The sequence below is a fragment of the Gossypium arboreum genome, chromosome 12 (assembly GCF_025698485.1).
Source record: "Gossypium arboreum isolate Shixiya-1 chromosome 12, ASM2569848v2, whole genome shotgun sequence".
NCBI lineage: Eukaryota > Viridiplantae > Streptophyta > Magnoliopsida > Malvales > Malvaceae > Gossypium > Gossypium arboreum.
Window position 1 is genome coordinate 115,261,370 of NC_069081.1, and position 27,342 is coordinate 115,288,711.

The following is a 27,342-nucleotide window of genomic DNA, read 5'->3' on the forward strand; positions in this document are numbered from 1 at the left end:
AACATTTTTTTTTCAATTTTGAGTTGAGTCGAATCGAGCCCGGGAAAAAGAACTTACCAGAGATTATTTTATTGTCCAAATCCATTCATTTTCACTTTTCGAACAAACCTTCAAATTGAACTACTCGACTCATGATTAAGTCTAACCAGAACAGAAATATAAGCGCATTTGATCGAAAAAAATACGAAGGTTGGCAAAAATCAATCATTATATGTGTTTATAGAAGTGCAGAATGTAAACCCTTTTTTTTTTTTTTTATGTTCTACCAATGTTAATAATATTACTTATTAAGATGAAACATATTTTAAAAATATGTAATATAAATAGAATTGAAGAAAAGACATGCAATAACCATTTAAAAAATAAAAACATTAAGCGGGCTGGGGAATAGGCAAGCCAAGTCTTATTGACCAACAATTTACTTTTATTCTTCACGTTGATTTTTCAAAAGGCTTATAATGCGTGAATCTGGGGAATCTACATATAGGAAATCCCAATAAAATTCCATATAGAAATAAATCTAAATTTTTTTAATGCATGTGGTGTTTAATTTGTGAAGTAAGCCTAATTTAGTTTGGTAAGATAGCAGGCGCACATCTGTTAATTGATTTTTTGGTACAGTATTTTAATTAATTTCATGTAAGGTGATTAATGAACTGTCTAAAATAACCTCAATAATGGGTAATCTTATCCAACTATAAGACCATGTCTAATGAATTTTGACTTTTCATGTTGTTGTAAAATTTGTAAATAATTATTTAGATAATTGTGATTAACTCACTTAAACTCTTGTATATATATCTCTGATTAATATTAAATTTTGATGAATCTTTAACTTAATTAGTTAATGATTATTTTCATTTTTCAACTATGGCGAATCAAGATACAGATAGTTGTCAATTTTATCAATTATAAAATAAAAATATTAATTATCCAAAAATTTTCAAGCCCAAACATTTGGACTAAAGCAGTCTCGAATTCTGCCCACTTGAAATTGAATAATACTTCCCCAATTCCACAACAATTCAATTAATTAATAGTTTTTAAATATTAGGAAAAATATTAAGTAAGCGGTAGGTGGTAAACAAATTGAGTGCGTGACTTTAAAGCCTATGCTTTGACTTGTATTTTGATTTATTACTTCCCTATGTTAGGGCTTAGTGCATCACTCTCATTTTTGGCACTTCCTTTGTCAAGCTTCGCCCAAAATTCTTGAACAAAAATATCAATCACATTTTGAATTATATTATTGAAAACCAACTAATTCAACTACTGAGGCTTGAATGCAAGTAAAAAAAAAAAAAAAGTTAGACACAAGATTTTAAAGAAAATACAAGCTTTTTTAATTGATTATTTTTTTTGAATCAGTGATAGATTCGTTATCTTTAAAGTCATGACGCTTGTTTCGATGGTACTTACTAAGGTTTCGCTGGTTACACTAAAAAGAACGTGGTCATCGTCGACAGACGGAATGCACCGGCTTGTGGAGGTCTAATTTGGTGGCTGAAATCTATTATTTTAACGTAGCTTATGTTAGTGTTGTTTGTGTTCTTGCTAGCATTTTTTCTTTGGAAGCAATGGGCTTAAGTTAAACGTTTTTTCACTATAGCTTGATTTTAGTCAAACGTTATATATTGCTTTGGGCCTCTATGACTTTTTTAATGGGATGATAAGAAGTGGGCTTTAATGACATCAATGGATCATGAATGCAAAGATGAGTTCCAAAGTTGATAAGATCCAAGCCGACTCGACAAATTGAACCCTTAAAATAGGGTCTGTCTATTAGGTAGCCTTGGAAAACTAAAATCTGTCTTTAATCTACTTGTTGCAATCTATAAATGGAAACCCTTTGATTGTTGAATTTCAACATTAGGCTGATTACAATTTTGTTGGATAAGATTTCATTAAACTGATGATTGATTGAGAGTCTAAACGATTTCAACTGTCTTCTGATTAATAGCTTTATATCTCCATCTCTCTTTCTCCAAAAAATCCGCATCCAAGAACCTGGAAACAAATGCCCATACCCTATACACGTCTTCAAAATTTGTCAAGAATCCCAATGCAGCAGTGACCACTGTTATTCCACAACCCAAATTATCTCTCCTATTGCTCGACAATACTGTCTCCAATGCCTTCTTCTCCTTCTCCTCTTCATGCTTATCCGAGAACCAAATGTGGTGCAAAGTTCCGATGCTCAAAGCAATGTTGTTTCTATCAGCCAGCTTTTGCACCAATGTAGGATCGATCCTTTCTCCTTTCCAATCGAATACATTGAATGCCACGGCGGGTCCTCGGTCAAAGCTTACTTGGGGTCCATAGATTCTGACAGCAGGGACGCCGGTTTCTGAATGTGGGTGTTGAAGGCTCGTCAGTGCATTCACCAACCAGTTGACCAGGTTCCTTGTCCTGCTCTTGATTAGTACCAACCCTAATGAATCTGCATGATCCAAGCTTCTGCATTCGAAATTTGGGTTTTTGTTCTCAAGGGTATTGCTGGTGCTACCAGGTTCAAAGGATGCTTCTATCACTTCTTCAATTTCAGAAAATGATACAGTCTTTTTCTTTGATTTGGTTCCTTTTCCTTCAGGTTTCTGTACTTCATGACTGGCTTCATCTTCATCGTTCTTGTGTTGGATAGATAAGGGGCCTGAGAATGAACCTTGAATAGGAGGAAATTCATCCACTTTCTTTTTTGTTTCAATGCTAGAAACTATAGCTGGTTTTTCGGGGATTCGAGCTGGCCATGATACAGGTACAAGATCCACTATTCCCACACTTGTGGTTGAATCTTTCAGAACTGAAGTACTGGATTTCTTGACAAACAAGCAACAGAATCCAGATGGGTTCTCACCAAAAACCTTGTAAAATGAGCAAACCAGGAAGTCGGGGCTAAAGAGAGAAAGCCCCAAGGTGTCCATGTCTTTAGCTCCCAATGCAGATGCATCAAGCAACAGATGCCACCCATTCTCCCTTGCCAGGCTCATCCACGTATATGAATATCTCGACCCTGTAACCCTTGATTGAAGTGGGAAAACGAAAAGTCCTTTCTTCTTGCGCTTGCTTATCTTCTTCCTCAGTTTATCCTTCTGTATTTCCAGATTAGGCCATGAGAAACTAGCCGAGATGGCATTTGCTCCTCTCTTCTTAGACCTCTCAATCATCACTTCCACGGCCTCACTTTGATGGTCATAAACCGTTACAAGGTTTCGACTATACTGAAATGGATAAGACTCTGCAACAAGCTTGAAAGCAGCTGATTGATTTGCAGTGAAAATAAAGTTGTAATCAGCTTCTGAGATATTCATGAAAGCCATGATCCTTTTCCTCATATTGGACTGAAATTCCGACTCTTCACCACAATACAATAGCTGAGATTTCAAGCTTACCGATTTGTAGGAAACATCAAAAAATGGGGACTCTAAAGATGATGAATTAACAGGAGATCCTGAACATTGATTTTCAAGCTGAGAATAAGAGAAAAGGCCATGGCCAATGTAATCAAGGTAGACATGGTTGGTGATGGAAAGATGATAGTATTCATGAGCTCGGATTTTGTCAGCTTCATCCGTTTGGGAATATTGAGGGTACACTTTGTTGAAATAAGAAAAAGTTTCCTCAAATGAAGGAAGGGATTCATGGTTGGTGAAGTTGAAATTTGGGTAGAGAGTAGCAACCGTGCTTACCTCAAAGTTATATCGAAATGCCTCCGCAGCGGTGATCGGAGTCTCCGACGTTGCAGAATGAGACTCGGGCAGTCCTGGAAATGGATTCGGACAACAACCGGAACAGCAGGCTTTTGCGGCGTCTCTTATCCATGGTGATTGCATTGTCTTGTATTATGAGAATTGGAAAGGTTTGTCCAATGGAAACCCCCATCAACATTCAGCAAGAAGCATACTCAATTCATGTACTTCAACTTAGTTTATAAAAGACATGCATGATCCAATGTGTTGCTAATTAATGCACAATTGTTTTTGATTAAATCCATTTTCTTTGTTAATCTCAAACACGAAGTACTTCCTTACGAAGTAAAAGTGAAAAGAAATCAAAAGAAGGGAAGAAGTGAGACTGAATTATAAGACTAAACCGACAACTTTGTATTGTCTAATGAATAATGAACTAAGCTTCTTCATTACATTTAATTGATCAAATTGTGAAACTTAAGGAAGTGATCCCTTTTCGAAGAAATTTCTTTTATGTACACACATCAAATGAATCAAAACATGTTAGAAAAGGAAATCCTTAATGTCATAGTCCATTCTCGTAAATTACTCAATTTCGAGTATAAGTTTCGGATATATATATAATATAAGTATAATTTTTTCTTTTAATTTTTTAATAATTTCTAGAAATCATATCTTTATATCTATTTTCAAAACACAAATACTATAAAAAAAGTCCAAGCAACATGATTATTCATATAATATTGAATGTAAAAAAAATATTGAAGTGTTACAAACAAGTGAAGGTTTCTAAATCAAAATAAAAATTCGACCATTTCCAAAATCAAATGTAGCTTAACGTTGACAGCTTATTAATTGCCTTAATTGTGTAAACATTATTAATTTCTTATGATTCACTCCCTTATATGATGGTATGTTTTTCCACCCGGCCCGGAGTGTTACATTAGGCATGTCGGAGAAGTCAAGTTCAAAAGCAGGTGCTTGCCCCCACCATGCAGGGAGCTATCGTCAATTTTCAATAACTACATCAACAAAGACTCTTTGGCTAAGTCGTTGTTTTTCTGTTTTTGTATTTGAAATTTGAGATTGTGTGCCGAACGCCTTCCAAAAGCATTATGCTTCCTAACTATAGCAAATATAGGATGATTTTGGAACAACAACGCATATAAATTTATCCGATGCGAGCAACAAAATTTAAAGGTCAAAATCTACCGGGAATCCTATACTATTATATAAAGTTTATTTTAGTCCCTCTACTAAAAGTTGCTTTAAGTTAGTCCTTGTATGTTAAAAAAAATTCAAATCATAACATAACTATAATTTATTGTTAAATTATTGATAATTTGAACAAAATTATATTATATCCTACTGATTTTTCCATAATCCGACCAGACCCATAAAACTCCAACCATTCCAAAAAAATTATGTATTTTTCGGCTTAATATAATTTTGGAAAATTATTAGTAACTTAACAATAAATTATAAAAGTGTCATGATTTGAATAAAATTTTAATATATAAAGACTAACCAGAAACAACTTTAAGCCGAGGGATTAAAATGAACTTTATACGGTATTACAAGTACTCTCAATAGACTTTTACCAAAATTAAAACGCAAACCCTTAGTTTTAGGAAACATAATTTAGTAGGGGTAACGTTGCATTAATCTAAGAGGAATGAATTATTGGAATATAAATTTTTAAGGTAACTTATATATAATTTTTATGGACCCTCCCCACCAAATAATTCATGGTCTCTTTCTAATTATTTAATGATATTTCAACAATTTTTTTCATGTCATTGACACATAATTTTGGTATTTTTTTTATATTTTGAACACAGAATCTCGAACTTAAAACTTCGAACCCAAAATCCAAATCTTAAACCCTAAACCTTGACTCTCAAACTTAGGACTCCAAGTTCGAGTTTGGGGTTTAGGAAATTCAAGGTCCAAGATTCAAGTTTGGATTCAAGTTTAGATTTGGGTTTTAGAGTTTGAATTCGAAGTTTGAGTTTGGCGTTTAAGATTCAAGATTTTAGGTTTGGGGTTTAAAATTTTTCTTCGAGATTCTGGTTAAAAAAATTACCAAAATTATGTGTTAATGACATGGAAAAAATTGATGAAATGTCATTAAATTATCGGAAGAAACCATGGATAATGTGGTGGGAAGGATTCATAAAATAATTTCTCTATTTATTTAGTTAAACTATATTAATATATTTTTATACTTATTCCTTGCATATTCCCATACATCTAGCCCATTCAGTGAACTAAACTACGTAATACTTATAACATTTTTATTCTATTCTCATTGCATAGCTATTCAATGCTTACTCTATTCGATTTTTGCGAACCAAACGTGCTGAAAATATAATATGATAAACACACGAACTTAATTATACAATTTTATACTACAAATTAGTTCCTCTAATAAAATCTCCTATCACAATAAAGGTTTTGATTATATTTTTGCTTTGCTTGATTCTTTCTTGAATTATCTTCAATTACGAGTGCTAAAAATTCTCATAAATTCATCAATTATAAGTTGAAACAATTTTGATCAAAATATTCCAATCAAATTATAATAGCTTAGTAGATATTCCTCAATGCAACGCACTTACATAAATCATTTGTTTTACTCAATGATTTTATAATGAACTACATGTTATGAGATTGATAATCTTACTCGTTAAATGTTGTTTGATTGAATCGTGTGGATGAGTTTAAATAAAAATCCTCGTGAATATTACTATTTCTGGTAACAGGGTTGAAAGAAAATAAATCCTCGGCGGTATTGAAATTTAGGCCATGCAAAAAGACAGGATGTAGTTTAAGCAAAAAGAAATTGTAATAACAATGTGAAAACTATACCAAGATTGGTTATGATGGACGGTAATAATTACGATGTGGTCAGAAGATATCCTTTGTAGAACAGTAGTAATGGACTGGTTGATTATTAGATAACTTGTGACTCCGTGCCCAACATCTTGGGTGAATTCTCAATAATTTGCACCACTTTGTTAGGGAAGATTTACAGCTGGGTTCAAATAATGTGCTTAGAGTTCAAATTTATTCACACTCCATTTTTCCAAGATAGAAAGTTAAGAGTTCATATGTAAGAAGCTGACTAATTATGTCAGGCCCTACTGTAACAAATGTGAAACCAGGGCATTGATTGCCCCAACTTCCAACAAAACCAGAATCAAGGATACTGTGAGCCATAACAGTTTTACCAACTATGACACAATACAGTTTCTCTTACCACCCAAAAAAAGGCATTATTGCAAAAAAGCTATAATTAACACAATGTGTGCAACATGATGCAAAAGCCACAGAGAAAAATGAAGATATCTTACCTTTTTGAATGAGCTACAAGCAAAAGGGGCTATATACATGGATGATTTATTAAGTTGAATCAGTTAAAGGGCAACTCTCCTTTGGCAGGTTAACTACATGATGTGGAGTTATCATCTACCTGCCAATGCAGAGAAGCCCTGCAACCAGTTCAGGACTTAGTGATGATCAATTTATTGATTTTGTGGCACAAGTAGGGCTTAAAACTACATGCACCAATGGTGGATAAGTTGTTTAAGGCACATATAGGATATAGCATATGCTGAGGATATCTTTTTCCTTTGGTGCCTGCTTTCTACGCAAAAGGCTCTTTTTACATGGAAAAAAAAGGGGCCTCTTTGACAGATTCTACGCTTTGCATGATTTTGACCTATGAATGCTGTCAAAATTCTTTTGAATAGAGGAAGAGGGAGAAACCAGCGTAAAGAAGGGAAGATGCCTAGCTTTTCCCAATATTATCTAGGTGCTATTAAAAACTGGGCCTATACTAGTATATGTCTTCCTTACATTAATTTTTTTGGTTGAATTCTACTATTTGTCCCTATACTTTTTCAATACTTTTTTTAATTTTAAAATTTCAGTCTTCTCCAAACAATAACCGTCAAAATTAATTACGTTAAAGCTCTGTTTTTTTAAAATTTGATGCGGCAAGCACATTATCTTATGTATAATGTCATGTTAGTTTGTTATTTACACATAGTACTTACTAAAACTCTAATTAATGGATTAATGACTTTTATTTGCATCAAGACTGGAATTTTCAAAATTTGAAAAGTATCGAAACTTAGAATAATCCAATCCGAGAATATGGACCAAATCTACGCATAACACATGACTAGTAATTAAATTTAACCAAATAGACCTAAATACTATTGTTTACGCCAAGACTAAAATTTCAAAATTCGAAAAATATAGAGACCAAATTTGATTAAATTAAAGTACATAGATTAAATTCACAGTTTTCATAAAGTAAAAGGACTAATGCCAGCATTTAACCTTAGTCATTTTGTGTTTGACCCATAACTTTGTGTAGGTATGGAGATAAAATTATAAAAATATTTTTAGTACTGCATGCATTTAATTTTGTTTAGTTTCTTATAGCATTTTGATTTTTCATATGTGTTTGAATTATTGTTCGATCACTGAACCAGATTTATCATGAAAGGCAAAAACAATTGAACAACAAAATAAACATAACATTTTTCAATGTCAAACATCCATTAATGCAACTCTTGGACAAATGTATTAACTTAAAAGACTTCAAATTCTGGACCACTCAATACGTAATGACAAGTCAAGAACATCCATCCATCCATCATGTCTTGATCAAAAGAAATAAAAATCAACCATAACGAATCATGAGGATTCTTAATTGCCTAGTCTCTCTCTCAATATCTTCACACCCATGTACCTGCATCATCACATCAAACTAAAATGTCAATTTTAAAAAACCCAACATAAAATGAATAATTTTGCTAGTGATTAATTTATGTACTACCTTCCAAGCATCATGACAGTGGCCTGAGGATTAGTCCCAGGCGAATAGTTGAAAGTGGAACCGTCGATAACCCTTAGAGCTTCGACACCAAGTACCTTATAATCGGGGTCAACAACCCTGCTAACTTGGCAGCCACCATGATAGTGCCATATAGTCATCACAGTGTCTCTGCAGAACGTTTCAAGTGGGATTGAGGAGTTGTAATGTCTAGGCAGCAAGTTTATTGGGGAATGTTCTGTCATGTTAACGAGTCCTGGCCAAGACATGTAATCATATCTGAATTTAGAGAATGACTCCGATTCAACGATTTTCCCTATGGTTTGAATCCCTTGAACACATCTTTGCAAGTCTAGTGGATGCTGGAAATAATTGAAGGTGACGGATGGGTTATCGTCTGGGTTACGGGTTTGGAGCTCCAAATGGCCTGTTGAGATCGGACCCATAATTTTTTCCAAGATGAATCCACCTTGTAAAGCTGCCTGGTCAAGATTATCCAAGTATTCAACAGCTCTGGCAATGGCTTCTGGGGTCCTTTGTTTAGGTGGCACCGTAGATAGCTGACCAATCTGCATAGTAAAATTGTAGGGTAAAGTTCAATCTTCTAAGCTTAAATGAATAGCATCCAAAACTTATTATACCTTAGGTGAGAACATGCCATAGTTTCTTGAAGTAGTAGTAACAGAAGCACTAAAGGTTTCACCACTTGCAGCTTCAATGTAGCTCCCAAAATGTGTGATACCAACGACTTCGATAAGTGAAACCTCAACCGGAATAGGAGACGGGACAAAAACGGCGTTCATGGGGTTATCACACATGCCTTGGCCAACCAAGGGTTGGTCTAACACCACTGGGATATTGTGAGATCTAAGATGAGCAACCGGTCCTACTCCACTCAGCATCAACAGCTGTGGGCTTCCCAATGCTCCCGAAGATATAATGATTTCGTTTTTAAACCCATATTTAAGATATGCTCTATGTTCAATCCCTGATCCATCTCTGAAAATCACACCATATGCCTCTGGTCTGCTTCTTCTCCCTATTATTTGAAATGGGACATAATGGTTTGGTAGTATGATAAATATAGAATTTGACCATTTGAGCTGTGTTATTAGATAATGTACCTCTAAATCTAAACAAGATTTTTTGCACAGTAGCATACAAAAGGACGGTGAGACCTCGAGGGTTGGCATACTCCAACAAGTCAGCAGCTGTGTGCCTATTCCCTTGTTCATCAAATATTGTCCCACCAACTTTGGTCCCATTAATATGGTCAAAGGTGAACCCATTGAATGGCACCACCCCAACCTCTAACAAACCGTTCCTCACAGCCGATTGCCAATGCCCCAAATGTGGCTCAAATGCCACTAATTTTTCAACCCACTCGTATGATTGATTCACTAGTCTTCCATCCCACCCCGCTTGCCTAAAAATAACAACATAACAAATATACATATACACACATATATATGAAAAATTATATCATGAGCATATGATGCAAACTTGGTACCTGATATATTCAGGAGAAGCGCGTGTATAAAACCCCGCATTCAGACAGCTTCCGCCGCCCAAGACGCGTGCTCGTGAATTAATTACGCCGTCCGTGGAGATAAACCGCTGTGACGGGGACCACGGGGAAAGGTCGGAGAGGGAAGCACCGAAATTAACCAATTTAGTGATGTTGGGGTCACCATAAGGGGAGCCACCTCGTTCAAGGAGCAAGACGTTGGCACGGTGAGATAATGTGGCAGCTAAGGGGCAGCCAGCGGTGCCACCACCAACAACTATGTAGTCGTAATAAGACAAGAATGGTGCTGATGTTGCATTGTGCATGAAGGAGTAGTTTGGGGCTGTTGGGATGCAGATATATTCATATATAGTTTAGGACCTCACGACGTTTTTGCATAAAAATAATTGTTTTTTATACTAAAAAATAAACTTCATGTTAAGATTTCAGGTATAACAAATAAATAGTACCGTTTTCAGAGGTAGAAAAGCCATGAAAGAGGAGAAATCCAGCAAAGGCAGCGTAAACAAGTCTCCACCATCCAAGACTCATTGTCTCAAAATGATACCACACAAATTGTTAACAAATGCTTGTGATATATATATATATACTCCTATGCATGTATACCAACAAAGTGCAAAACCTGGTCTTGCCTCTTATAGACTACATAAAACAAAGAGAAAAAAATGTTGAAGGGCAATCCAGCAACAATGTCTACGGAGATAGGTTATGGGAACAAAGATTCTTGATTGTGTTTATCGGTCATAAAAGGCAAAACCAAGGTGAAGAATGTCCAATCTTGTAGGCAAAAGCTTAAGGAAATGTTCAAGAAAATGCACAATATGTGATTTCGATGGAGCAAACATATTTGCAGGAGATCCACCCAGAGTTAAGTTTAACTATTTTTTTTACCCGGAAAAAGAGAAGGCTATGGCCTAGGACAGTGAAACTTCGGATACTCAATAAAAGTCGAAGAGGGGTGATTTTCAAATCTACTTTTTTAGGGTTTTTTTCACTAATCTTCTCAAAGTATTGTCCGGATTCCAAATTGGTTCATGAACCTTAAAGCCTTCTAATTGAGTCTTCAAAATATCAATATTGTATCAATTTTGGTCTTAAATGCTAGTTCGGATATGACATAAAGTATATTTTAAATTGTTGATTATAGTTCAAATGTATATATAAAACTTAAAATTTTAATTCAATAGTACACATCTTGACTTGTGCAGAGAGGTAATTAAAGTTCTTGTTAGACACTCGTTTGGCACGGATTCAAACCATGATACCCCCATCCCCCACCCCTAATATTGTATCAGAAAAAAAAAAAAAAACTATTGAGGCAGTTTTGAAAATGCCACAATAGTGTCCATTGATTCTAGTACTGCTCAACCTCGTAACTTGCCATATATGAAATAGGTAATTTCTTGTAACAAAATCGTTGGGCTATGATATTTGCTGATATTTTGGACATGTGCAAATCCTTCTATAATATCTAAACACGTTATAGGAACATAATTAAGCAAATTGGCTTCCCCAGTTTGAGAAGATTGGATTGGAACAAGTAATTTGGTAGCATATCCTGAAAATTTGAAGACTTATCTTGGTCATATGAATATATTATCCTTACTGATTTTTCTGCTATTTTGATGGGAAGAATGATTGTAATTTACCTTTTATCTTAAAGCCTAAAACTTTTATATATTGAAAGGCTTGTGTAGGTAAAGTGTGTGGAAAATTTTAGCACTTATTTTGTTATTTAGAACTTGTTTTTCAAAGTACTAAGTAATCAAGCGAGTCAATATTTTTTATTAAGTTTTCAGGGGAAAAACTTAGAGTATATTAGGTGCAAAAGTGAGGTTGCTAATCTGGTAAGCGTTAGTGCTTGTACTCACTTGTGAGAGATGTTAAGATAGTGAATTATCTCTATGGATAAAATCATAGGGGAAATGAACTATGTAAACATACCAAGTGTTTATTTTTTTCTGCTTAGTTCTTCACCAGTACTTGAAGTAGTTGACATTGTTTGGTTTTTGCTTGCAAATTTGGACATAACAAAAACACGTAAATTAAATTGTAAACAATTTTGTACCTATTGCATGGACAACTTTGGCATAACACGTTAAAAATGTGAAACCAAGCTGTCAATGCAATAGATACACATATGTGTTTATAATTTAATCAATGTATTTTAAATATGCTTCATGTCATATTTGAGTTGGTATTATGCCGAAGCTAATAGCTAAGCTTTGATGAGAGAATCTAATTGATACAATAATAACTAAGAGTTAATTTCTCACTGTTTTTAAAAAGTGCTTTTGAAAAATGCTCTAAAAAAATGCTTATGAAAAGTGTTTTTAAAAAGTTTAGTTTAAATTTAAGTGTTCAAGATATTCTTAAAAGTGTTTTTGAAAATAAAATGTCTTATTTTTAATATTATGCATTTGAGTATTATTCAAATTTGTTAATATTATGATCTTTTAATAAAAATATAAAAAATTTATTATAACTCGTTATTAATATTTTAATATATGTAATATAAGTTTTAAATATTTGTAAGTAATTTTAATTTAAGTTCAAAAGTTGTTTATTCAAGTATTGTTTATGATTTCAAAACACTTTTCAAAAGTAATAAGAAACAAATCTTAATACTTTTAAGATTCAATTAAAATGTTTTGAAGTTTGAGACTAATTTAAAATTCAAAAAAAATTTGAGGGTGTTTGGTAGAATTAACCCTTCCCCTAAAATATATGATATAGTTCTTCCGTGTCCACCAGAATTTATTTTCTTGTTATATATGGACATAGACATTGTACGGACAAGTAGGTAGAGAGGGCAGTTGGGCGTGCTTGTTATATAAGTGTCCTAATAGATTTAAGGCCAAGAAAAGTAGTTACTTGAGTGTATATATTTCATATATGATCGGTGCAATTTAAAATTTTCACCAATAGATTTATTAATGCTTTTTTTCCTATAAGTATTTATAAAGAAAATATTAATTTGTTTATTTATGAAATTGTGAAACTTAAAAATGTAGTGATTATGTATAAAATACGAAGAATTCATGAGCCTAGTTGTCGCCGACAAGTGCTTAGCTTGCTTCCAAGCCTTGCCTTGTATAGTAGTTGAGGCAATGGACCGAAGGAGCCTTAAGCGCTTGTACAATAATTTATTCATCAAGTGAATAATGCATGAGGATGAGGTTGCATTTTAATTGGTATTCATGTAGGCTTAGTCACTGCTACTAAGATTAGTCATTTGTAGTCAGTAAAGTGGTACCGAATTTTCAAACAAAATATATATATGACCATTTGAGCGGTAACTAATTAAATCCCAGCTAGAGATAAATGGGAGCTAATTAAAAGTAACCGCATAATGCTATAGCTACATGCTACTTTCTACCCAAATCTCACCAACATCATTACTAGTGCTTGAGGTTTTAAGTCACTATTTTAAGTAATAAACTATTAAAGAATGAGACTATATTTGAGATCATTTACATGCTCCAGAAACAGATGGTGTGGATACAGAAGATATATGATACTTAAAACATTTGGAAAAATCTAGAAGAAAAATTGAACATATTCGTTTTGTACACATACCTATATGTAAAGTTCATCTATCATGCCGGGATAAAAATAAACTATAAGCAAAAGAAGTGGAAGCATTCTATAGGTCTAGAACTTTTCGGCTCTATTTGAGCCCTCAATTGAATGGAACCAAAATTTTATCAAAGCTACAATTACAGAGATAATCAATGCCCTGAGTGAGTCACAATACACAGCATTGATAAGATATAATAATGATGATGATGATGATGAAAACAACTTTTGAACAGGTAAAACCTGTAAAGGATCATGATTGAATTGTGAAGGAGATACTGATTTTTCTTCTTCTTGCTATAGAGTCGATCAATACAGAGAGTTGTAGGTAAAGCATGTAGCAGCAATAGAGATGACGCATATCAGTAGTGAAGGAAGTAGAGTGATATTCAAAAGCTGACTCTGACCTAAGAAGCCAGCCATTGTTATTGTGGCATCTGCAATCACTCGAGCAATAGTCCCAGCTTCTGTCGAAAGTAGTCCCCCATTGTAGGTTCCACGTGACAGCCTAGATGACATAACCCGAGATAGCAGCGACAAGTTGACACCTGCAAAGGTCAAGAAAATTTTGAACAACAAAGCCCCATTCAACAAAAGACACACTTGGCTGTATTCTAGTGTGAATATGAACAGACTGTTCCCTTCGAACAAAAGGGTGAAATGTAACTAAACAGACGTTCCCAATTTTTCATGTAAAGAGGGAAGGCACGCTAGTTTAGGATGGCTTAATCTTCGGTTCTAATAAATAAGTTGCTTCAACTTGAGATACAGCTATGGCGGAGCAGCATTTCAAATATGCCAACATCATGCCATGTCATATATAAAACAACAAAAATAATACCTACCTTCAAGTACTTCAGCAGAAACAAACATGATGAGCCCTGAACATACATACTGGGGTACGGAGTATGGTATTATTACATGGAAGCTTAGCAGTATGCCTACGCAAACCATAATTTCAGATGCCAACAAAATTTGCCTACAATAAACCAATGAAAATGGATATTAGACAAACAATTCTAGAGCTCAAGATCGACAAAAATACGAATGTACCAAGTTATGTTAGATAAATAAATTGAAAGAGCACAGGCTTTTTAAAAATACCTGTCTTCAAACATGTTGCTAATGTAGCTCCCAACAACAATGTTTACTGGAAGAACTGTTAAGCCAAGACATGCAAGAAATACAGCAACTGTGCTTGTCGACCAGCTGAAGTAGTATGTAGTGACGACACTAGACTCCGAGAGTAAAATTTCCATTGCATACTTGAGCATGAAATATATCAGCAACTGAACCTGATGATATTATTAGAACTCAGGTCAGAGAACATTCAAATATTGTAAATAATTAAGCTATGTAGTTATGTATTAGATCTATTCTTAAAATTTCGAAACAACTAAGCTCATTTTATTTGGCTAAACTTATACACAACTACAACAAGTTGATAAACGTAAACATCTTACATGTCTACTTTTCCTCATTTAAGCATGCTTACTACTTTCATATTTCAAATGGCTTAACATGCACACTCAATTAATCGGTAGAACTTTTGAAACTCAAGCCAGCATTTGATTAAACCATATACCTTGACTGAGGGTGTAAGTAGTCTATAAGCTGATGCAATTGATGTAGCTGGTCGACGAGATTCCTGAGAGACTTCTTCACTTCCATCAGCCTCTGCATCTTCATCATCCTCTTGCTGCTCTTCTGAAGTAATCAGCAATGGTTGTTTCAGACCTTTCTCTAGTGTATTCTTTTCAGCCGTTTCTGTATTTACATGGTGAAACATGCATGTCAATAATTTTAATGCATTGCATAAGATGCCAAGTTACCAAATAAAACAATCTCAGTGGAAAATTTTAAAAGGTAGAGCTCCAAAACCAATTATTGGGTTTTAATTTAAACAGATGGAAACACCTTTTGATCAGGTGATAAAAACATAATAGCATAACCCTATCAAGCCAAAAGATGATTGATATAAGAAAACAAACCAGAATCCGATGCATGAGGAGAATTGTTCTCTTCAACATCGCGAGATGGTTCTTTAAATGAGAACCACAGCCATATCAGATATACAAGCCAAGCAACAGCCATAACCCATCCTGGCAAAGTCATTGCATTAAATGTCAATTTGTAAATCTTGAAATTTATCTGAAGTATGCCAGCAAGAGCAGGACCGCATGCCATTCCCAAAGCACTGGCACTAACAAATCCAGCAGATGCCTGCATTCGGATTTTTAGTGGTACACAATCACTGATATACCGGCGGTTAACAGCTCTAGCAGAACCAAATCTGCAATGACAAGATTAATTTTTTAAAGCTACATGGTAAAAGTAAAAAAGAAACATAGCTACTATTATCTTAAAGATAATATTCATTGGTAAGTTCAATTTGGGTCCTAAAACCATATTTAATCTCTAATCCTCTCCCTACTTATAATACCAATAAGCTCATGTTTGCCATACATATAATAAAAATAATAACTGATCCAATACGAGGAATTTCTGAATGGCAGCATAGAGACATTAGTCACTAAGAGGTTATACCGTACTTCAGCCAACACTGACTATAGCGAGCTTTCATTATGTCTCAACAATGACAATGCCACTAACAGCCATATGGTGTGTTGGCAAGGTACCCAAAAGAACAAAACCGATCTTACTGTCTCAATCACTCAGGTACTCTGAGCTGTGACAGTAAGAAAAGAATGAAAAGAAGATCACTTACCCACAAAAAAGCCGACCGAGTAGAAGCATTGTTAATGAGTTCAGATCATAAGCCAATGCATACATAGCATTTCCCACAAAAAGGACAATACTGCTAAATACAAGAGGTCTGAAGTATGATCTGTTAGACCATGCACTAAAGTACACTGAAGAAAACACCTGTGCAACAGCCATTGCCCCAATAACAATACCACAAACTGTTGCAGCAGCTCCAAGGCTCATGGAGTAGTTATCTGCAGTAGGGACAATAATATATGTATTGACCATATAAAGGAATGTGTTGGCTAAGTTCAAGAGGAGTGACACATAATGGTATCTCTCTTCATCAATTTGTTCCTCAGCGGGAGCAGGTAGCTCTTCTTGCATGATCAGAGCATGTTGTGCCATAAAGTTTAGGAAGTTTGTTGAGTGAGTTAACCTATCCACAGCCGCTTTTATTGAATCAACCACGGGATCCTGCAGATGATCCAAGTAAAATAGCATAACCATATCCTTATTATCATACAACAATTTGGCAGAACAAATCAGATGAAAAATGATCACAAGTATGTATAGGAGAAACCTGGAGAGGAAGGGCAGGCGGATCATAGATTGATAAGTAGCTTCCTTGACAGTCCTGAAGTTCATGAAGATTACGAGATACTGCTCCAACAACAGCACCTAAACCCTGGAAATCATACAACTGGAAAATAAGCTTACGGGTACTGGCTAGAACTACTTTTGCATACCCTGCTTTTCCGTATTCACAATCTCATCTAGAAATGAACAAGACCTGGATATTAAAGCCCCATTTACAAGCATAATTAAAGATAGAAATAGAACCCACTAAAAGAAAGGCAAAGCATAACTGAGTTTGACACATTACCACATGCTTGAACACTTGCTGCAGCTGAGAGTAAGGATGATTAGCGCGACTTTTGACATAGTAATCAGTGAATCTATAGCGAAAGCGTTTATCGAACTTTTTCAATATCTTTCGTAGACCAATAGCATTCATTTCAACAAAATAGAGAAGCTTCAAAAGATCGTATCCCACTACTCTATAACCTTCTCTTAATTCAGTTATTTGGGATATTTCTGGCTGCTGCTCAAGAGCATCATGCTGTTCTCTAAGCTTTTCTAACTTGCTTGCGAGTAGGCCTTGTTGCTCCAGTAGAAAAAGGACAATCTTCTCAATCTGTAAAGTATGAAAAACATCAGATTCAACCTTGACAAAAGACATTTTCATAATGCTCTCTCATAGTAGTGAGCTGCGCAAGAACTCTTACTGTACCCGCATTGACCAGGGAGTGGGCAAGTAAAATGTAAAAAACAACTATGAAAACAACAAAATGTTCTTAAACAACAAGGGTTATTGAAGTGGTAAAATGTGCCTAAATCTAGTATAGACTAACATTAATTTATAATCATTTGCAAACTTTCTTTTAAGATTAAATCTTTATATGAGGGCATTCTACTTCCACAGAGTCATGACATATTTCATTGGAGCATTTTAAAGAAATTTTTACCAGCTAAAAGAGGCATTAAAATGCGACACAGCAAGCAAGCAAAACACAATAGATAGAATAAAGGATAAATTAAAGAAACTCCAATAAAAGTACTTATATTCTACCCCCATGCTTTTGTTCCTACTCTTTTTCCCCTTAATAATCCATAAATGTGAAAAAATAATAATGGGAAAAGGAGTGACGCTAAAGAAAATCTTAACTTAGGATAAGGAGAATGAAAACAAATTTCAAAAGGACCAAAAACATAATGCCAGTATGTTTATAATGGAGACCCAGCTATTCAAGCTTTTGGTCTCTGTATTCCATGAATAAGTACATGCGGATAATCTGAAGTTCATTTCTCAACATACCTGATTATCCAGCATTCTCGAGAAGTCTTTGAGAACATGTCGACGTTCTAGTGTCCCAACTTCAATTTGATGAGCATACTGTTTGACTTTCTTCTTCATTAACTTGTAGTTTATGTAATACCTGAAGAAGAATTAAAATATGACCATATGATCTTGCCTCGCTGCTAAAAACATTCAAGTTTGTTAACATGCAAAACTACCACATGTAAATATTTCATGCTCACATAAGACTGACAGTAGCAAACCAAGCACCGTCAACTATCAGAGAAGGTAACGATAGTTGTAACCACATTGAAAGATGTCATAATAAGATATATTAAATTACAACTAGCACCATGTTCTTTTTTTTCTATCGAAACAACTAGCACCATGTTGCACAAGCAAAAAACATAGTGTTAATACAGCAGAAAAATTTTGAACAAAAAATAGTACGGAATGAATTTGTCTAAGAGCAAAAATATTATATCAAACATAGGAAACCATAGCAAAAAATAATACAGAAAAATTTTGAACAAAAAAATACATAGGAAATGGTCTAAGAGCAATACATAAAAAATAACAAGAATATATCAAACATACCCTTGCCATTCCTGAATTTGTCTTGCCTTCAACTTCTTCCCAAAGGCAACCATATCTCTCTGCAAATAAATGAAGTAAATTATATTAACAGAATGCTGCAAGAAAAAAATATAAAACTAAGCATTCTTAGCATTATAAAGTAGACAACTGGAGAAAAAGTTTGAAACTAGAAGCAAGACAGATTAAAGCGACATTTACATATTAACTAGCTTCCATAATCAAATAGAAATTTCGGTTACGTATTAAGAGAACAGAATATATTTGAACTACCACTGTATCAAACAAGAACGGAAAAGCCACCCTAATTGAATTGGTCATTGAAATCATTTGTTTCTGGTTATTACTTATTGCTGACTAAAAGACAAAATGTTAATCAATTTACCTAAAGGCAGCTTTATCATCACTGAGTTGAAACAGCGAGTTTTCAAAATGCAACAGTTAACAAAAGAAATCTTCTAACGGTTATTTGAGAAAAGAAAATATACATGTTAATGCCAATGTTAAAATCATTGAATGAAATTACAACGGTTGCAAATTCTAGAGATTCCTAATGATTACTGGTTGGTTACCAAGAAACCTCAAGAAAAACAAAGACGAAATCTTAAAAACTCGAAATTGTATGGTGACAAAATGCAATGATGCGAAACTGAATAAAAGGTGAGAATAAATTTTACTTTGTTTCAATTGTTTCTTAATCTTGTGCTATATTGGTTGTTTTCTAAGCAACAAAACAGAGCTAGAAAAAATTAAAAAAAAAGGAAATTAACAAGAAAAATAAGAAAGAAAAGCATTACCTGAGAAAACAAATCAAAAACGATTTACCATCAACGAAGAAGAACTACACAAAAAAAAAAAAAGAAATAGAAAAGGAAAAATGCAATTTAAGAAGGAAAATAATAAAGATATAGATCGATAGTGGAGTCGGAGGAGAGAGATGAATAACAAACAGAGAGGTATTTTTATTTTTTTTTAATTTCGAAAAGCCGATGTTTTTTCTATCAAATCATGTGGATTTTGACAAATTAATTTGTGTAATTAAAGGGAAAAAAAAAGAGAAAAATGTGAATTTTTTAAAAACATGGTTGAAGAGAAAGATTTATTTAATGTGACATTAGGGACACATTAAATTCCGTTTAAAATTTTAAATAAGAAAATAAATCCTTTTTAATATGTATTAGTTTTTTTCCCTGATCCAAAGGTTATCTAACCCGCGTTGGGGAAGAACAAGAATTGTTGAGCTTATTATTTTATTTATATATTGTTATTGGTGGGGAATGGAGAGAGAGGGAATGTCTTATGTCTTATATGGATTTTGTTTCACATGCTGAAACTTAGATCTCACATCTAACGACAATACTATTAACATATTATCTACACTAAACGGGTTGACAAATCATAAATTTATGATAAATCAAAAATAATTTTTTTAAATTTCATTTATTTTTATTATAAAAATTTGGTCAATCAGGTTATTTAATCAATCATGCTGAATTTTAATAGTAAAAATAAATAACAAAAATTTATTTATTCTTTAATAAAGATTTTTTAAATAAATAAAATAAAATTCAATTTAACTCTTAATAGAAATTTTATAAATTGATTTAAAATATTATTGTATATCTTATTTTTATTAAGATATAGGAAAATATTTTCTTAGTACAAAAACTGCTCGAGTGAATGATTATACAGCTACATTAAGCAAGTATTTTACAACGCACAAAAAAAAAAAGAGAGTAAGAAAACAAAATTACCGTGGGCTGAAAATTTTTGTAAAAACTAAAACTATTACCACTATATTTATTGTTTATTTTTTTATTTGTAAAGGAATAAATATTTATTAGAATTAAAATAATTATAGTAAACAATTCATTCAATTTTAATAGTATTTTGAAATCAATTTAAAATTTTAATCTATTATATTTTATATTATCTTCAATAATATTATTTAAAAGAATAAAATTAAATATATTATAAAATCAGTATTATTGGTTTTGAAGGGTTAGGGATGAGTAAAATTCGATTCGATTCAAAAAATTGAAAAAGAATTTGAATTTTGAGTTATTCTATTTATTCGACTGAACTTGAATAACTTGAGTCGAGTTGAATTTCACAATTCGAATAACAAATTGGTGTAAATACTTTTTTTGTCCCTATCAACTTTGAAAATAAGCAAATTGATATTTCTCAACAAAATTATAAAAAATCAAAATAATTTTCAAAATTCAAGTTATTTATAAAAATTTCAAATTTTATATTTAAAAAAATAAATAATTCTAAAATATATATATAAAAGTTAAGCTTTTAAAATTTTCTAAAATAATAAATTTGGAGCCTAATTAACGATTCAAGTTTATCATAGCAAGTATCTTATTATTATTATTATTTTGCTTTGAATTTTTTTCAAATATGCATGGTTCCAAATTTATGTATTCTAATATGGAATTAGTTATATTTTAACAATATTTCTATTTGACATGTTTAATTTTTTAATTTAACTTAAACAATTTTACTCAATTCGACTCAACTCAAATTTCATTTCACTCTACTCGATTCGAAAAAAATTTAAATTGAATTGGGATGATAAAACAGGACCTGTGAACTCAATTAACTTAAAATTTTTTCATTCGATTCGATTGAACGCTCACAATTTAAATTTATTCATTTAAAAGAATTAAATTTTTAGATTTAAAGATTGAATTTATCTATATTCAATATTCATAATTAAATAATTTAACATATATTAGACTTTATTAAAAAATAAATTTATCTCTACTATTTGATTTACTTAGATGTATATGTTTTATTTTGATGTTTTAATTTTATTTTATTATTTGGTCATGTCCTTTTGAAACATAATTTTTATAAGGGTTGTTTGGTTATTTATATTATGTAAATACATTTTATCCAAAAAAATTTAATCTATGTGAAAACACCTTATGTAAAACAACATTATAAAGCCGAATCTAAACGTTTTAATTTCATTTTTGTTCTAAAAGACCGAAGAGGTCTTCACCCCTTTGTGCCACGTGACATCACATGGCATTTGGCTTTACAGCTCAGATTATACATGGTAACTGTGATTTGCTTTGCTGTCATTCAGAAAAGAGATCTGTTAATGTTCACTTTTTTAAATTGGCCCGGTTGTATTACTGTAGTGAACATAGACTTTTTCTGCCACCTGGCAGACAATTATTCGTTCAACCTATTTCCCAGTATTTCTTTTTTGTTCTCCGTTAATATCTTTAATTTTGGTTTTCTTTTTAAATAATACATAAAAACATTAAATCGACATGATGATTGAGTAATTGAAATGACAGTGATACATTTATTTTATCGAACCATAAACTTCCAATGAGGCTGTGACCAGAAGAAAACAAAACACTCAATACTGGCAGGCTTCAAGCCTATTTCCTGGCATTCACGTTTTACTTGTTTTTAATGTTAGAGTCGACCGACATTCAATCCTAACAATATTTGACCAATTTTACATTAGATCCGCAGCCATCGGGTTTGTTCGGGTCATTGTCTGTGTCTTCATCAAAGATCGTATTAAGGTTGTGGGTTCAGTGAAAGGGACTGTCCTTGTGGTTTAATTATTTCACCAACTATTACCATTTTATGTCGTTACGATGATCAAGACAATGAGATTATTATTATTATATTCTAGCTGGCACTGCCCGGGAAAACAGTAGTGAAATCGGATGCACGTCGTTGCAATTTGTAAGAAAAATGGTGTAATTCTTGTTCTAGTCTCTCCACTGTGTTGATATTTGAGATTTAATCTCATAGTTTCAGTGTAGCATAATTTGATCATCTACTTTAATAATGTTGTTTGTAGATTCAAATTTATAACATCGATTTCTTGAGGCATGAAATTGATAATACTATTAGTAGCTAGTAGATGTTATTACAGTGATTATATATAATATATTATATTTGGTGATACAATTAGGGTCACATGGAAATCTAATTAATCATATTCAATCAATAATAAATTTACATGTGCCGGTTGAGTATTAGCTCAGTTGGTATTGTTACTTTTACGATAATAATGAAGACATAGATTTGAACATGTTTCTCTTTCAATTTATGGGATTAAGAGGGTTATGAGTAAAAATAGATATCGTATTAAACCGTTAGGTTACTCACCCAGGCCCGAATGCCTGTTCAAAATATTAGGCCTAAAAAATGGGCTTCGGCAAAAAAATTAGACCCATTTAAAATATGGGCCGGGCTTGGGCTTGAACATTCAAGCCTCAAGCTCGGTCCATTTTTAAGTTTATAATACTTTATATTATATTATTTTTATATATTATGTAATTTAGAACACATTAAAAAAATAAACTTATACTAAATATATAATACTACTCTAATGTAAACATTAAAATAATGTTAAAATGATTATATAAAAATTTCAATAAATAAAAATATAAAAATTCTTAAATACTTAAATAACATAATATAATTTTTTTAAAAAAAATTAAAAATAATATAGGCGGGCCCTAAAATGGGCTTGGGCTAATTTTTTACAAATATGAGTAATTCGGCTGAAATTTTAAAGTCATATTTTGAGTTGAGCCGAGCTTGAAAAAGTATAAAATATGTTAATATCATACTTAGGCCCAACCCAAACCCAATCCAATAAACACTTCTATATTATATTAAAAAACCATGTGAATTAAATGCCTAAACTATTAGAAAAAAAATCCATATCATCACTTTAATGATAATAATAGATAGGATTATCAACATGGATTAACTAAAAACATTATGAAAATAAAAATTTAGGGTAGAAACACTAAATCTTTAGCAACAGCTAAGATTAGAATTAGAGCATAAAAATAATGTACAAAATAGAAACCCCCAGTCGCAAAACATAAAATGATTGAATAAATTAATGTGAAAGGAGATCAATTAAGAAGTCATCCAACAGCGAACTGAAAAGCGCAAGTTCAACCGCTGATCCAACCTCTTCCTTTCCTTGGGTCAACTTCATCCAATTCTCATTCTTCCCAAAATCTTCCGTCCCCATTTCAATAGCAACCCTTTTAGCATTCACTGACAATGAACTGAAACTGTTGGATGGGATTTGGGGTTTCAATAGCTTAAATAGTTTCTGATGGTTGGTTTCTGGTTTATTATAATAGTAATCCAACAATTCATTTGGGAACTCATCTTCAAGCTCTGCCATTGCGATTCGTTTGTCCAACTCCACAGGCTCTAGCTGAGCCAGCCTCTCGAACCTTCTGATCTTTTGCATCAGCTTTTGTTTGGTTACTGTTGTCAAACCCACAAATATTGTTAATTAATAGGAAATTATGTTCATATGTAAGAAAGGGAAAGGTACCTTCCACACGGGCCAAGTGATCTTCGAAAGCAGAGCCATTGTCTTCTTCTTCTTCGTCATCGAAAGGGCAATCTAGAACAGACACTGGACTAAACTGTTCCTTTCCTTCTTCGTTTGGCGCCCAATCCTCCTGTTCCATTTCATTCCATTATCAGTTGAGTGAGTATTAGCCTAGCAATTAATCAAACCAACTTTATTCTTTAATTCCATTTCATTCCAAAATGAGAAAATAACAAAAGCTTTTAATACCTATTTCTATCCATATCTCTCAAATGCAGACTCAAACTTATATTCTTTATATTATTGTAAATGTAATAGTATCAACTGAACTACAATCAATTGACTAAACTAAATTTATTTAACTTCATTTTATTTAAACATATAATTCAATTCACCCACATACTTAAGATTATAGAAGTAAAAACTATGAGTGCATCAAATATTTATGTACTAAATCAAATGAAGTGATTTGATATCAGAATGAAATTTTTACTATATATTTGTTATTTAACATAAAATTATGAATATGCAAAAATATTTAAATGGGTGATATATCCTTGCTAAATGAATTATTACTATCCTCTAAACCCGACCCTAATGTATTTTCATGGTTCAGGCTCAATTTAACATTGTTTCTCGGAATTATTTTTGAGACAAAAAATATTTTTGAGATAAAAGAATTGTTAAACAAGATATTTTTAAATTTTTCAAAAATATTTTTAAGACAAAAAAAAAAATTTGTAAAAACACTTTTTTTTAACCAAAAATAAAAACAAAAAAAAAATTTTAACTTTTACTTAAAGTACTTTTTAACCTAAAAATATTTCCGAAAAATAATGCTAAACTGAAACTCCACTTGTAGGGGATTAGTTTGGGTACTATTCATAAAAGATGTTACCAATACATTGTGATGGCTCAATTTTATTCAAGATTAGATGGGTTAGGTTGGGGGACAGTTAATTTGGTCATAAAGCAAGATTAGTTTGGATAATTTAAAAGTATAGACATATTTAATCGGGCCCGAATTTTGCTCAATACTCGAAATGCACAAATGAGACCTAACCAACTGGGCCCGAACAATCCTTGGACATGCCAATCCACCACATGTCACATGCAAACCATTTTAACTTTTATATAATTTTAATGAATTGTCAATTCTCTTTTCTTACCAAATTCCCAAACTACTCAATCAACAGCTAACCTATTTAATCAAAAATAATTTGTGTTTTTTAGCCCGCCTGATAATAATCCCAATGCAAATCAACTCAATTATGACAAGTAGGTAAATTTTTAGGATGTAAAAATAATATGATGTACCCTAGTACATTCGCGTACACAATAAAAACCTTGATACAAGATGTACCCTAGTATTACCCAATTAAAATAAAAATCACTACGCACTCGCTACACGTGAGGAATCCATGCAATTTGCGACCCCCACAACAAACTTGAAAATCCCCATCATATCCCCTTAACAAATTAAATAAATATTTATGGATTATAAGGAGACAACCAATCAGAGAAGCCACCAACAGACAGGCAGACGATAGACTAATTAATGTTAGGAAACAAATATTGAAGGAAGCTTTTCTCTGTCATTTACCTTGGAATCCTCAGCGACTGTTACGCCTGCTCTATTGCTGACATTTTTTTCCTCCGGTGAAGTCGTTTTGCTTGAAACGGTTTTGTTTTGAGTCCAGCTCTCCGGATGACCACTCCAAGACTGTAAATTGTTAGCTGTAAATTCACTTTCAGCCCAACTGTTACTGCTCCTGCTCGGAGACACCCTAACAGTAGAGCAAGTGTCGGTGGTGTTGTAACCGGGAATAGTATTCTGATAAGACGGTTGATTTTTCTCTTCAAGAAATTCGCTGAACAATTTCCATCGTTTGATCTCACCATCACCATGGCCGTGATCTTCTTTGTCAGTACTTTTTCTCCAAAAGCCTCTTTTGAAGAGCTTCCTGCAACTGTTGCTTTGCGATGACGAAGGTGGCGATGACTTGGCGAACGGAAAAGGCAGCAGCTTGATAGCTTTAAGTACGGATTCTGAAGCTCTTTGCAGAGCTGAAATGGTGGTCGACGAACCCGGCTTCGAACGACTTCTTTTAAGAAGCCGTGTCGTAGCGCTTGAGTAATTATGTTTAGATTTCTTCAAGTCGGCCTCCAGAAGAAACCTGATGGTTGTGCAACACTGGCGACGTGGAAACGATTTGAAACCACTAGAAGAGCAAGAACCCAAATCGTCTCTCAGGTAATCTTTGAGCATCAATGATTTTTTCTCGAGTGAAAGCGTTTTCCTAAGCTTGATATGATCAGTGGGAAAATTGATCAAAGCCATATTTATGAAAAGAAAAAGAAAACAGGGTCAAAAGAATTTCAGGGTTTCAAAAGAGAGAGAGAGAGAGTGTGTGTGTGTGTGTAGTTAGTTGTTACAACTGGAAGCTGTGGTCATGATGATGATGGAATCGTGAAGGAGATAAGAGAGCATTTAAAATAAGACTGAGAATCATCAGTATATAAAAGTTTTAGCAGAAAAGAGTAACAGCTTTTTGCACAAGAAGGAAACAAAGAAGAGAAGAGAAGACAAAGGGATTTATAGGGGGGAAGGAGAGAGAGAGAGAGAGGTGGTAGTGAAGATCTCTAGGAGTTAGAGAAGCTTGGATGCCTCTTCTTCTCCTACTTCTTGTTTTTTGTTGTTATTATGGTTCATATATTTGGGTTTTTGAATTTTATTGTGTAGAATGAAAGGAAGTGTTGGTTTGTTTTGGAGTGGTGTGAGTGAGAGACGAGTAGTTGACCTTTGACGAATCTGAAAATGATGTGCTGTTATCTTCCATGCATTCTAGGAGAGAATCAGCTGCATGCACGCCCACACCTTTCTTGCTTAAAAGGCCAATGTTTTACCTGTGGTAATATTGCTTCTTTTTTTTTTAAAAGAAAGTAATTAAACATATCATAATACAGTAATACTGATAATGAGTGTCTACAATATTAGAAAAATCAATAGTAAATAATTAGAAATGTTTTGCCCCATATTTTTATTCAATAATGAAGACGTTAATGCTAATCTATAACCCATTATGTTGCAATAAGTCTATACTATGAATGACCTATTATTGGTTGATTACAACTTAGAAGCAGGATTACCGCAGAGCAGGTAGGCAGAATTATTTGGTGTAATAATAT

At 33.1% G+C, this 27,342-nt stretch overlaps 4 protein-coding genes across 5 annotated transcripts; all 4 read right to left on the reverse strand.

Annotated features, from left to right (window-relative positions):
- Positions 1–1,808: 1,808 nt before the first annotated feature.
- LOC108482542 (uncharacterized) lies at positions 1,809–4,131 on the reverse strand. The gene has a single exon (XM_017785672.2). The coding sequence runs from the start codon at positions 3,828–3,830 to the stop codon at positions 1,929–1,931; it is 1,902 nt and encodes a 633-aa protein (XP_017641161.1). The 5' UTR covers positions 3,831–4,131; the 3' UTR covers positions 1,809–1,928.
- A 4,088-nt stretch (positions 4,132–8,219) lies between these two features.
- LOC108481411 (protein HOTHEAD-like) lies at positions 8,220–10,611 on the reverse strand. 2 transcript variants are annotated; one of them, XM_017784551.2, is made up of 6 exons: positions 10,513–10,611; positions 10,046–10,385; positions 9,660–9,961; positions 9,177–9,574; positions 8,539–9,104; positions 8,220–8,451 (listed from the first exon to the last, which is right to left on the reverse strand). In XM_017784551.2, exons 1-6 carry the CDS (start codon positions 10,592–10,594, stop codon positions 8,409–8,411), a joined length of 1,731 nt encoding a protein of 576 aa, XP_017640040.1. In that variant the 5' UTR covers positions 10,595–10,611; the 3' UTR covers positions 8,220–8,408. The 2 variants fall into 2 exon arrangements, with proteins under 2 accessions (XP_017640040.1, XP_052879565.1); XM_053023605.1 differs by lacking the exon at positions 10,513–10,611 and having other exon boundaries at positions 8,241–8,451; positions 8,539–9,095; positions 10,046–10,374.
- A 2,981-nt stretch (positions 10,612–13,592) lies between these two features.
- Positions 13,593–19,169, reverse strand: LOC108480995 (SPX domain-containing membrane protein At4g22990-like). The gene is made up of 11 exons (XM_053023359.1): positions 19,077–19,169; positions 18,807–18,865; positions 18,228–18,348; positions 17,235–17,546; positions 16,932–17,036; positions 16,371–16,825; positions 15,634–15,935; positions 15,228–15,409; positions 14,747–14,937; positions 14,488–14,621; positions 13,593–14,190 (listed from the first exon to the last, which is right to left on the reverse strand). The coding sequence occupies exons 1-11, from the start codon at positions 19,131–19,133 to the stop codon at positions 13,952–13,954; spliced, it is 2,157 nt and encodes a 718-aa protein (XP_052879319.1). The 5' UTR covers positions 19,134–19,169; the 3' UTR covers positions 13,593–13,951.
- A 4,442-nt stretch (positions 19,170–23,611) lies between these two features.
- On the reverse strand, positions 23,612–26,907 carry LOC108482441 (uncharacterized). The gene is made up of 3 exons (XM_017785574.2): positions 25,757–26,907; positions 24,154–24,283; positions 23,612–24,083 (listed from the first exon to the last, which is right to left on the reverse strand). The coding sequence occupies exons 1-3, from the start codon at positions 26,492–26,494 to the stop codon at positions 23,701–23,703; spliced, it is 1,251 nt and encodes a 416-aa protein (XP_017641063.1). The 5' UTR covers positions 26,495–26,907; the 3' UTR covers positions 23,612–23,700.
- Between the last annotated feature and the right edge of the window lie 435 nt (positions 26,908–27,342).